General features: G+C 38.4%; 1 protein-coding gene across 12 annotated transcripts in view; it reads right to left on the bottom strand.

Moving 5' to 3' along the window:
* The window catches only part of NCOR1 (nuclear receptor corepressor 1), a 199,860-nt gene that overhangs the window by 122,595 nt on the left and 63,369 nt on the right, over positions 1 to 13,896 (bottom strand). For all 12 annotated transcript variants that reach the window (XM_045199100.3, XM_045199099.3, XM_045199102.3 and 9 more), the window contains exons 4-5: positions 7,036 to 7,228; positions 2,536 to 2,718 (exon numbers count right to left, since the gene is read on the bottom strand). In XM_045199100.3, coding sequence (XP_045055035.2) covers positions 2,536 to 2,718; positions 7,036 to 7,228 — 376 coding nt within the window. The remainder of the gene's footprint in view (positions 1 to 2,535; positions 2,719 to 7,035; positions 7,229 to 13,896) is intronic.

Genomic DNA, 13,896 nt, shown 5'->3' with positions numbered 1-13,896 from the left:
GGCTGGCAGACCCAGCGAGGTGGTGGATGGTGGAACAGGGCAGGCCAGGCTGCAGCTAGCAGACCCCACAGGGTGGTGGGCTGGCAGACCCTGCGGCCCCACATTCGCACATAGATAAACCAGGAGGAATGGCATGGGAACAAAGCAGACCACACAACCCAGGGCTCCAGCAAAGGGGAAATAAAGCCTCAAACCTCTGATTGAAAACACCTGTAGGGGTTGAGGCAGCAGCAGGAGAAAGTCCCAGCCTCACAGGAGAGTTCCTTGGAGAGACCCACAGGGGCCTAGAGCGTGCACAAGCCCACCCACTCGGGAATCAGCACCAGAGGGGCCCAATTTGATTGTGGGTAGTGGAGGGAGTGACTGAAATCCAGCAGAGAATGGAGCAAGTGCCATTGCTCTCTCTCGGCCCCTCCCCCACATACAGAGTCACAGTGCAGTGACCAGCATTACCCTGCCCTGGTGAACACCTAAGGCTCCACCCAGTTACAGAACAGGTGCACCAAGACAAAAAAAAAAAAAAAAAAAAAAAAAAAAGAAGGCCCAAATGAAAGAACGGACCAAAGCTCCAGAAAAAATACAACTAAGCAACAAAGAGATAGCCAACCTATCTGATGCACAGTTCAAAACACTGGTAATCAGGAAGTTCACAGAATTGGTTGAATTTGGTTGCAGGCTAGATGAAAAAAATGAAGGCTATGTTAAGAGAAACAAAGGAAAATGTACAGGGAACCGATAGTGGTGGGAAGGGAATTGGGACTCAAATCAACAGTGTGGACCAGAAGGAAGAAAGAAACATCCAACCAGAAAAGAATGAAGAAACAAGAATTCAAAAACGAGGAGAGGCTTAGGAACCTCCAGGACATCTTTAAACGTTCCAACATCCAAATTATAGGGGTACCAGAAGGAGAAGAGGAAGAACAAAAAATGGAAAACTTATTTGAACAAATAATGAAGGAGAACTTCCCTCATCTGGCAAAGGAAATAGACTTCCAGGAAGTCCAGGAAGCTCAGAGAGTCCCAAAGAAGCCGGACCCAAGGAGGAACACACCAAGGCACATCATCATTACATTACCGAAGATTAAAGAGGAGGAGAGAATCTTAGAAGCAGCAAGAGAAAAGGACACAGTTACCTACACAGGAGTTCCCAGAAGACTGTCAGCTGATTTCTCAAAAGAGACTTTACAGGCAACAAGGGGCTAGAAAGAAGTATTTGAAGTCATGAAAGGCAAGGACCTACATCCAAGATTGCTCTATCCAGCAAAGCTATCATTTAGAATGGAAGGGAAGATAAAGTGCTTCTCAGATAAGGTCAAGTTGAAGGAGTTTATCATCACCAAGCCCTCATTATATGAAATGTTAAAGGGATTTATCTAAGAAGAAGAAGATAAAAAATATGAACAGTAAAAATGATAGCAAACTGACAGTTATTAACAACCACACCTAAAACAAAAACAAAAGCAAACTAAGCCAACAACTAGAACAGGAACAGAACCACAGAAATGGAGATCACATGGAGGGTTATCAACAGGGGAGTGGGAGGGGGGGAAAGGTACAGAGAATAAGTAGCATAAATGGTAGGTAGAAGACAGACAGGAGGAGGGTAAGAATAGTATAGGAAATGTAGAAGCCAAAGAACCTGTATGTATGACCCATGGACAGGAACTATAAGGTGGGGAATGTGGGAGGGAGGGGGTGTGCAGGATAGAGTGGAGTGAAGTGGGGGAAATGGGACAACTGTAATAGCATAATCAATAAATATATTTTAAAAAGAAAAGAAAACAAAACAAAAGGTTGCCACAACAATCACATGCCTAGGTTGTGGACCAGGTCCCCAGTTGTGGGTGAGCAAAAGGGAGCAGATATTTCTCTCACACATTGAGGTTTCTCTCCCTCTCTTTCTCCCTCCCTTACTCTCTCTCTAAAAATATAAATAAATAAAATCTTTATAATATAAACACACACACAAAAATAAAACCATAAACAATTAAAAATAAGCTCTATCTCATTCCTGATGAAGGAAGTGCGAATTAAAACCACAGTGAGAACTATTTCATATCCAACTGAAAAAAATTATGAAATGAAGGCAAGGATATACACAAAAAGAATGTGTACATGCTACCAGTGGGAATGTAAAATGGTACTGGCATTTTAGCAAATGTGGTATTATCTAGTATACTCAAAGATATGCTTACCCTCTGGCCAAGCAATGACATTCCTGGACACATGTCCTAGAAACTCTGTTTACATGTGAACCAAAAAACATAGCACCGCTGAATGAAACAGCAACAAATTAGAAACAACCCATACAATGAAATAAAAAATAGGATGGACAAACAAGATTTGCTATCTAATATCATATAATCAAACAATACACCAGAGGAAATCAATGGAAGAAACTAACAGCAAAAAAAGAAAAAACAAGTCACAAAATCATAGAAAACTACTGAAATGTATGGAAAATTCAACATTATCTTCTTTAGGGGAAAAATATTCATTCTTAGAATACATTAAACAGTAAAATCCAACACTTACTTGCTTCTTTTTCAGTTTAAGGATCTGCTGCTCCACTTTCGCAATTTCTCGATCTACACGATCCATACTCTGTATTAACTCTTCCTTTGAAAGTTTTGAAGGTGAAGCATTTTGATCATCTCCACATGGTTGCCCAGAGATTGGAGAGGATGGAGCTTCATGTTTGCCTCCAAATGCTGGATCCTTTGGAGAAATTTGAGAACAAGAATTTATTCCTCACAAACAGCCAATGTTAGTGTCAAGATTCTTTTAACTGAAAAAGTCAATTTTAAAATGCCAACCAATGGTCACTGGCACCAATCCAATGCCAACAGGAATCCTCAATTTGGGGTGCAGTGAAGAAGAAAACTTTACTCAGTCAAATATTCAGTGCAAATAGCTCAACAGTGCTAGAGTGGCTGTGAAATGAAAACAGTTCTGCTGTGAGGCTGCCCTGGAGCCAAGCCCTTCTTCAGCTGGACAGATCTGCTCATGCATGATTCAGAGTCCCAACTGGAGCAGGAGAAACAGGGTCTTCAGTGGAAAGTGCTCCACCCAAGCCAGGAGGGAGCTGGTTTGTATGGGCAGAAGTTCCTACCCAGGTCTCTGACTGTTCCATTCTCATGCAAATGAGGACTCTGAATCCTCACAGTATGATTGCTCCAAAAGCACTGTCCTGATTGGTCAGAACAGAGCCACTCTGATTGGTTGGTTTCCCCAACGGCTGGGGAAAGCCTCAGTCCCATTGGTCAAAACTCCAGGAACACCTTTATACGGCCTCACTCAGAGAGCAGAGGCACAGTGTAGGCAGGCATTCCAGCACAGAGGCAGGTAGATCAGCAAGGAGGCAGGCAGTTCAGCACAGGGGCACCTTCATAAGGAGCAGTTTGCACGAGAGGACCTGTGTGCAAACAGCTTCTAGACTCTGCACTTTTTTAAGCGCAGTTAGCCACCAGGAGCCCTTCTTAAGTAGGTGTCTTTCTTTCCTTTCAGGGTTCACAAAAACATAGTAGAGCCATGTGTTCTATTTCTCTATATGGTAGTCCTACAGTAGTAATTTTTATACACACACAACCCCCACTGGCATTTATACTACTTTTATAATTTAGATATATCATTCACTATTTTGAAGATCCCAAAAGCTATACATTAATGAGGTGGCAAGTTGGCTGACCAACCTTCTGTATAACAATACTGAAACTATAGAGAATCTCTGGGGAAATAATATAATCATGACAAAGAAAGATATCAATTTCTCAGCCATTTCTTTACAATGATACTTGAAAAGATCAGAACATGTAGCCTGAAAAACAGTATAAACTCCAGGTAAAAATTTGTGTGCCCACCCAACTTAACAACTATAGAGAGTTCCTATCAAAACATTTTCAGGGTTTCCAGGGGAGGCACAGAAGTTACAGAAATGGCCTTGGAACTTCCGTTGCTACTATCACCTAGGCCTATGCTCATAAAGGGCAACTAACCCTTCCACACTACAGCGCATATAACATCTCTTTAGTCAAAAAAATCATCCCATTCCACCTCAAAATCAGCAGAGGCAGAATAAAAGCCCCTCTACCCCAAATCTACCACCCTCTACACACACACACACGCACGCACATTCACACACACACTCTCTCTCTCTCACACACACACACACACACACACACACACCAGTCTAGGGTCAAGGTGTAAGCAATACTGTAAAGCAGATGAATTACAGATTAAGGTTCTAGTTTTCTTTAGGCTATAAGAAGTCTGGAATAAGCATAATTCATAGGACTATAGTTGTTCTAATTCTGAGAATGTCATTGGTATTTTAATGGGGATTGCATTGAATCTGTATGTTCCTTTAGGTAATAAAGACATTTTTAACAATAGTAACTCTTCCAATCCATGAGTAAAGTATACCTTTCCATTTATTTATTCTTCAGTTTCTTTCCTTAATATCTTAGAGTTTTCAGAGTACAGATCTTTCACCTCTTTGGTTAAATTTTATTCCTGGATATTTTATGTTTTTTGATGTGATTGTTTTTCTAATTTCTCCTTCTGATCACTAGTTACTGGTGTATAGTCACACAACAGATTTCTGTACATTAATTCTATATCCAGCAACTTTAATGAAGTAATTCATTAGTTCTAACAAGTTTTTGGTAGAGTGTTTAGGTTTTCCTATATATATAAGATCATGTCATCTGCAAATAGTGTTATTTCTTCCTTTTGAATTTGGATGTCTTTTACTTATTTTTGTTTGATTGCTGTGGCTAAGACTTCTAACACTATGCTGAATAGAAGCGGTGATAGTTAGCATCCTTGTCTTGTTACTGATCTTAGAGGAAAAGCTTTCAGCTTCTCACCATTGAGCATACAAGGTGTGGGTTTGTCATACATAGCCTTTATTATGCGGTTATGTTCCTTCTATGCCCAGTTTATTGGGAGTTTTTGTCATAAAAGGATATTGAGTTTTGTCAAATGCGTTTTCTCCATCTATTGAGATGATTACATGGTTTTTATCCTTTATTTTGTTAATGTGATATAGCACATTGATTGATAAATGTTGAACCATCCTTATACCCCTATGAATAATCTTTTAAGATCCCTTTTTGCTAAAAATACCGTAACTAGATATTACATTTGTGATAATATATTCAGTCAAGGAAGAAGACCTTTATTCAATATATTCTTTTTTTTTAATGCTACAAAATACTTCTTTTATACCCATAAACTATAATACAGATGTTTCATATAGAGAGAAAGATATCAAAACTCCCTGAAGCTTAGCTCATTTCTAGCTTATCACAAAGAGGTTTTCCCCACCCAATTTATTTTGTAAATTTTCAAATTTACATAAAAGTTGAAAGTTGATAGATAGTCATTTATCCTTCATCTAGACTCACTAGTTAAAACATTTTACTTTGTTTTCCCTCTACACATACACACACCTACTTTTTTTTCTTGGCTCAACTATGTGAAAATAAATTGCAGACATTCACGATCTCTTAAATCACTTTCACTGCATAAAAACTCAAAGAAAATATTTAGGTATGTATCTAACATCAGGTTGGGAAGGGCCATTATTCATAAAGGTAAATAAACTAGAAGAAAGATTTGATAATAAAAAGAGGGGGAAAGTAAGAGATATAAATGTATGATAGTTAAGGGGTTAACACTGTATTGTTGAATTTTCAATAGTTTATTTTCTCTAAAGTAACTATTTATTCAGTTCCAACAAAGTTCCAGGTTTGACGATAAGCAAAATGGACAGTTAAAAATGATAAACTTTGCTTAATCCCTTCACCTTTTTCACCCAGCCCCGCAACACCCTTCCCCTTGGACAGATGTCAGTCTGTTCACTAACTTATGAGTCTGTTTCTATTTTGTTAGTTTATTTTGTTCATTAGATTCCACATGAGTGAAATCATACGGTACTTGTCTTTCTTTGACAAGCTTATTTCATTTAGCATAATACCCTTTAGATTCATCCATGTTGTTACAAATGGTAAAAAAAAAAAAAAATACCCTCATTGACACAGACAACAATAGCATGATGATTACTGGAAGGGAAGTGGGGTGGGAGGAGGTAGAAGAAGGTAAAGCAGGGATAAGTGGTGATGGAAGGAGACTTGACTTGGGGTGGTGAACACACAATACAATATACGGATGATATATTACAGAACTGTAAACCTGAAACCTATAATTTTATTAACCAATGTCACCCCAATAAATTCAACAAAAAAAGAGATAAGCTGAACGACAAAATAAGGGCATAGTACACAAACATACATTAAAGGAAAACAAATAATAATAAACACAGAGGAAAAGTGGTTTTACCTTAATAGAACTTTCTCATAAATACACAGTGTTTGAAATGTCAAACATAGCTACATATTAAAAGTGGTAAGGAATGAGGTTATCTTCACTGTCAATTGCTTATTACTTAATATTTAATAAATATCTTTGCTTCTTTTCATATTGAAAAAATAAATAAATAAAAGTAGTTATCTCCAAGATATAGAATTACGGGTAACTTTGTTCCTTTGCATTTCCAAGTTTCCTAAAGAACATATATCTTTTACATAAATCAGAAAAAAAATATTTTTCTGTATCAAAATTATAGGCACCATTAAACCTTAGCTAAAATATGTCTTCTCCCACATAGACAGTTAATAAATGACAACTGAATTACAGGGGATTACTTAAAATTTAATTTAAATTTAATAAAATTATGGTAGTCTTGAGTATCTCTGACCACATTTTATAGCCCAGCAAGCCAGTACAAAATTGCTATTGAGAGTTTTTCAATAGCAATTTTTCTTTGTAACAGTCCTCAGATTGTTTCATTTACCAAAAAGTAAAAAGTGCTGACTTTAAAAGTCTGTAGTTTCTAGTTTTAACATAATTTTCACTTTCCCATAGCACTAACCTTTAGACAGTTAGTGCTAAACTTTTAGGCACAATGCCTGAATGTGATTAAATAAATTACAGAAACTGACAATTCCACAGGATAAGAGAACAAATATTTACCTTCTTAGCATCTGCAGAAGACCTCAACCCTTCTGGCAGCATGTGCACTAAAGGTAAGACCGCAGCACTGACACGCTGGAAATGGGAATCAGAAACCTGCTCCAAACGTGGTCGCTTGGATTCCAGTGAATCATGATCCACTGGGGATGGGCCTGGGTGAAACTGTTCATATCCAGGTCTCCTTTCTTGAGGCCTAATACATACAAAGAAAATAAACACTTAACATTTTTAAGTGATGTACAACTTCCTAATATCCCTGGTTGGACTTTGAAATAAATGAAATAATTATGCCTATTTTCAAAGTCAATCCCTTCCCCTGCCTCCCCCACCGCAGAGAAAAATATACCTCACTATAAACTACTATTACATTTTGAATTCTAATAGAAAAATTTTCTTGAGAAGGGGTGGGAGTACTAGTGGTAAAGAAGTGAAAGATGTAACAAAAGATTTCAATTTGCAAAAAATTTAAAGTTGCTTAAGAATATCCATAAAGTAATATTTTTAAACCTATAATTATTGAATTCAGCATAATCAAGACTAGAAGAACACCATTTTTAACCAATAGTAAAAACAATCAGAAAAATAAAATCTAGCAATTGCTACATGAACAAATGACGAGTTGTGAGGTATTATGAAGACTTAGTCTCTTGAGTGGAAATGCAACATTGTTTTGAAGATATAATTCTGACCCACCAAAACATGTATTCTGTCTAGTTTCCCCAAGTATGTAGGAAGGTGAGGAATCTGTCTTTGGTTTCTTTAAATGATATACTGTACAGAGTACTATATATGGGTAATTTGTTTACTTGACTTTTCATTTTCTACCAAGATATTTATAGAAGTAATATTTATTTTATGGCCAAAACTGATCAATGTTTCTCTCTCACACTGATGTTTCTCTCCCTCTCTCCCTCCCTCCCTCCTCCTCTCTTAAAAAAAATAATTAATCAATTTTAAAAAATATTTCATTGAAGTGACAATCAGTGGGCTTAGTTTTTTAGAATAGATGATGAAATAAACCCTGAGGTCTATAGAAGTATTATACTTCAAAAATTTGAAATCTCATTCAACACATAAAATCCCATTATCTTAAAATTCACAATGATGTCACAACAAAATAGTGGAGTAGGAAGTTTCAGGAAGACAAGGATGCCTGCCTGCTTTTGCTACTTGTATTCAATATAGTATTGGGGGCTGACAGAGCTCTTGACAAGAACAAAAATAGGGGCACCCAATTTTAAAGGAAGAAGTATTTCTGTTTGCAGATGACATGATTTAATATCTAGAAAACTCTACAGAATTCACAGACAAAAAAATGTTAGAGCTAATAAATGAGCGAAATTACAGGATACAGAATCAACATCAAAAATTATAGGATACAAAGTCGACATCATTTATAGAAATAAAACTGCAAAAAACTGATTTTTGCAGTTTTATTTTTATATATTAGCAATGAACAACTGAAAATGACATTACAAAAATAATTCCACTTACAATAACATGCAAAAGCATAGAATAGGAATAAATTTGGCCATAGAGGCTCAAGACATACTTTGAAAAACACAAAACACTGCTGGAAGACATTAAGGAAAACTTAAACAAGTAGTAAGGCATCCCATATCATGTATTGAAAGATTTAATATTTGTTAAGATGACAATACTACACAAAGCTATCTACAAAGTCAATGTAATCTGTATCAAAATCCCAATGGCGTTTTTTTGGAAAAAGAGTAAAAACCCATCATGAAATTCATATAGAATCTCAAGGGACCCGAAATAGCCAAAACAATTTTGGAAAAGACATACAAAATCAGAGAACTTACACTTTGCAATTTCAAAACTTACTTCAAAGCTACAGTAATCAAGAGTGTATACTTCCACAAGAATAGATACACAGACCAATAGATTTGAGAACTCAGAAATAAACTTTTACATCTGTAGTGAGCTGACTTTAAACAAGGGTGACAAGACCACTCAGTGGGGAAACAATCTCTTCAATAAATGGTGCTAGAGAAACTGGATATCCACTTGCAAAAGAATGAAACTTATCTTAACACCATAAGCAAAAAATAACTCAGAATAAAGACTTAAACAGTAAGACTGTTTAAAATGCCTAGAACAAAAACAGGGAAAAATCTTCCTGACCTTGGATTTGGCAGTGAATTACTGGATATCACACTAAAAGCCTAGGCAACAAAGAAAAAATAGGTAAGTTGGACTTAATCAAAATGAAAACTTCTGTATATCAAAGGGCACTATAAAGAGAGTGAAAAATACACAGAATGGGAGAAAATATTTGCAAATCATGCATTTGATGATGTTTTCATATCCAGAATACATAAGGAACTTCTACAACTAAACAATAAAAAGACAAGCAACCCCCACCCCCAAAAAATGGACAAAGGACTTAAATACACAGTTCTTCAAAGAAGATACACAAATGGCCAACAAGTACATGAAAAAAGCCTCAACATCATTCATCATTATGGAAAATGCTAGTCAAAACCACAATGTGATATTATACCATACCCAGTAGGGTAGCTTAAATTGTTTTTAAAAAATAATAACAAGATATGGAAAAATCAGAACTACATGCACTATTTGTGGGAATGTAATATTGTACAGCCATTTTGGAAAAGAGTTTGGCAGCTCCTCAAAAAGTTAAAACATAGAATTATCATATGACCTAGCAATTCCACCTAGGTACATATGACCAAAAATACTGAAAACAGGGGTTCAAACAGGTATTTATGCTGCCATATTTATAGAAGCAGTATTTACACAATCCAAAATATGGAAACAACCTATGTCCATTGACAGATGAATGGATAAACAATATTTTTATACTCAAGCAAAAAAGAAATAAAGTTCTAACACATGCTACAATATAGGTGAATCTCAAAAACATGTTAAATAAAATAAGCCACACATAAAAGGAAAACTATTCTATGATTTCATTTATGTAAAAAATTTGTAAGAGGCAACATAGAGACAGAAAGTAGATTAGACGTTACCAGGGACTGGGAGAGAGGAGAATGGGGAATTATTGCTTAATGGGTGAAGAGTTTCTCTTTAGGATAAAGAGAAAGTTATGGAAATAGTGGTGATGGCTACACCACAATGTGAATGTTATTTAATTCCAATAAATTAGAACACTTAAGAATAAAGTGGTAAATTTTGTTATGTATATTTTACCACAATAGAAAAATTCACACCTAACTTAATTCTCAGAATCAATATTATTAAGGACTAGCGTAGGAAATAGAGATCTAAAATTCCAGCATTAAACTTTATATTAGTAGATTACTACTACATGAAAGAATGATTTAGACTTTTTTACCAGTTTCTCTTCCAATGCACTAAACTGACTGAACTCTGACTTAATTACCCATCATTTTATTTTATTCCAGTAGCTCACCACTCAAGTCAGCAATGAATGACCTCCCCAAACGGAAAATGAAAGAATATGTTTAGACACATGCTGGCCTCTCTGCAACATTTTATAATTCACTTACTCCTTTCCTTCTTAAAACTTCCATCTGTTGATTTCCAGGACACTATATTCCCTGCCACAGATAATGGTTTTTCACAGGGGATGCCAGCACTGATAATTTTAAAACAATGAACTTCCAGAGATTCTGAACTTACATATACACTCTTTAAATTGACCTACTTTGAGAGGCAGTGTGGTAAAATGGATGGGGCATTACGTTATGCTTTCGAAGTGCTCAATTCAAGTCCTGGGTCTGGCATAAACAAGCTGTGTGTCTTTGGCACCCATTAAATATATCCAAACCTCAGTTTCCTCATCTATAAAATTACTGTTATTATTACCTGTAGGTTAAAAAAACTAACCTACCAGATAATTAATTGTAGGTCTCCTTTCCCTATTTCTTTTCCACAATTGCCCTTCTGTCATTTCATAAAGAAAAGCTTAAGTCTCCTTCCTATTTCCTACATTGGAGCACTGACTGACTGTCAAAGGGCAGACACTTCCATAGTAGCAAAGAAACAAATCCTTCTGCAAGCTAACGGTTCCCAAATTTTTAATTTCAAGGAAATTAAAGAACTTAAGTTTTAAACTGCTCTTTTCATCTTAGATAAGCATGTGATTTGGGACATATACCTCATAAGAAATTATTTGTGGAAAAGGTTTCTTGGTACTTTCATCGGAATAAAAAATAAGAATAGATTAAATGCTGCTATCTTCATTCTTCCAATAAGTAATATTTTTAAAACAGCCCCATCTATCTCATTAGACCATGGATGTATTGCCACTAAATTTTACTCATATTTAATAAATTTATATCTTGTCTTCTTAAAGGATTATTGTTTTTATCAATTTTATAGTAATTACAATGTGCACCAGAGTCAGTGGAAGTTACACTCACCTCCTCCCAGGAGCAAATCAGAATTACAACTAAATTATAGAACATCAACCTGAATAACCAATACAAGGCTAGCAGAACAGAAGTCTTATAACTAAGAATTTACAGAAGAGGCCACATGAAGACTGGTAGGAAGGTCAAGGATGCACAAAGAATTGGCCCTGCACCCACATGCAGTGGGAGGATATGTCAGCTGCAAATTTTCCCACCTGAGGTAAGAGGGGTCTCAACTCCATGTCCAGGTCCCTGGCCCAGAGTACCAGTACCAGAAAGAGGAGCCCACATAACATCTGTAAATATGAGCAGAAATTCCAACCACCAGAGTGAGACCAGAAACTGCTACAAACCCAGGTGCCCTCTTAAATGGGCGGTGCACAAAATTTCGTTAATGGGCACTTAACCCTAGGCTTGAGCAAAGGGACAGTGGCTCAGAGTGGAGAGGAGTCATACAGGGATAGACTGGGTTGTGCAGCTTCAGAGGTGGGGCTAGAGAAATAGCCACCATTGTTCCTGTGCTGAGCCCACACCACTCACAGACACCATTTTTACTGGTTGTAGCTCTCCCCTCCACACAGCATCAGCCTGGGAAGATGCATTAGCCCCACCCGCCCCACTCCTTGTGGCAACACTCTGCCAAGTTCATGCCACGTGGAGGAATCGGCTAGCTGTGGCCAGCCTGGGCCCACTGCAGTCTTTCTTGGAAGACTCTTGAAGAAGTCCAACAGACGTCGGTGCAATCAGAAATGCACAGAAAGAGACTGAATGGCATGGCTTTAGGGCAAGGGCCATTTTTTTCCATGCTTCTGACTGACTCCACCCCCTCCCCCACATCAAAGACCTGAGGAAATGCACTAGCCACACAATCCAGTCTACCTGGGACCTGCCATGCCAACCTTGCACACTGTGAAGAATCTGTTGGCTACAGCCAGTCTGGGACCAATACACTATTTCTTGAGAAGTTCTTGAGGAGATCCAGGAAGACTCAAGGAAGACACTAAGTAGAATGGTTTTAGGGCGAGGGCCGTTTTCCTGACTAGCAATGCCACCCCATGGCATCATCCTATGAAGATGCACCAGCCCTACCGTCCCAAATACCTGAGTAGGGACTCAAGCCTAACCTCCCACCAATCTGCGCCTGCACTGCATTGTTTCTCAAGGAGACCCTCAAGGAGATCCAGGCAGACTCGAGGGTTGTGAGAGACACATAAGGAGAGACAAGAGTTGTGTAGCTTTCTGGTGAGGACCATTTTGCCGGCATAAGCCAACCAGTGACACCATTCCTGAACACAGCCCTCCCTCTACATGGCCAAATCTTAATCTGTTTTAACCTGATGACTCTACTGGTCTCATCCTGCTGTCTCCCTAAGACCCCACCAGACAGACCACAATGGTCCTCGGGCCCCAAGCAGGTGGAGGCTTGCCTTGGTGTACTCTGAGACTTTTGCTGAATGGCCTCAGACCCAGCACTGGTGCCAGGTTTGAATCTGCAGCAACCTGATGAACAACAATCACCCCTTCCAGATGACTCATTGAGAACCTGTCCCAAGCAAGTCGCGTACTGGCAGAGGCAATTTCAGTGGCAGAGCCTAACAAGCAACCAGAAGGCAAAGGCAAATCACAGGGTGCCTTAGGCCTTTTGCTGACCTGCAACAGGCATGGTACTAGTGGGAGCCAGTCTTGGAACACAGCTTGGCCCCTTTGACTAACACTCAGGCCCAGCAGAGGAAGCCACCAACCATGGATCATTTTACAGTTCATAACAAGCCCAGGGTTGGTCAAAGGAGTGTCTGACACTGACCTACACCACAGTCCCTCACAAGAGCCCCCAGAACCAACACACCCAGAGGCTGACATCAGACCATTTCAGAGTGTTATGCGATTAGCTCCAACAGCTGTACAACCAAAGGGAGATCTCAGCAGGCACCATATGCTACTGGGGACAATTCCACTTAGTGGGGTCAGTCCCACACAACAGGTCATACACTGTGGCAGGGTCAATCCTCATGGTCAGCCAGCCTCAGTGTAATCACCCACAAATATACCAACAGTAATCAAGAATCAACTACAACAGAAGGGCTCGCATAACCCACACAAGGGACATTCCTGAAGCAGATAGCTCAGGTGAATTAGGAAGAGACTGTGCCACTGAGCCCCATAGGACACCTACTACATAAGACCGTCCTGCCAAGACTGGGAAATGTGGTAGGCCTATGTAATACACAGAAACAATTAGAGACAGGTAATCAAAATGGGGAAACAAAGAAACATACCCCAAATGAAAGAATAGGAGAAATTCCCAGAAAAAAAAACAAAACTAACTATAATGGCATAAGCAATCTACAAGATACAGAGCTCAAAACAATGGTTATAACCCTGACTGGTGTGGCTCAGTTGGACTGGTGTTATCTTGCAGACCAGTGGGTCACAGATTCAATTCCTGGACAGGGTACCTGCTTGGGTTATGGATTTAGTC

This window comes from Desmodus rotundus, chromosome 9, assembly GCF_022682495.2.
Source record: "Desmodus rotundus isolate HL8 chromosome 9, HLdesRot8A.1, whole genome shotgun sequence".
Classification (NCBI taxonomy): domain Eukaryota; kingdom Metazoa; phylum Chordata; class Mammalia; order Chiroptera; family Phyllostomidae; genus Desmodus; species Desmodus rotundus.
This window is presented reverse-complemented; position numbering and strand designations above follow the sequence as displayed.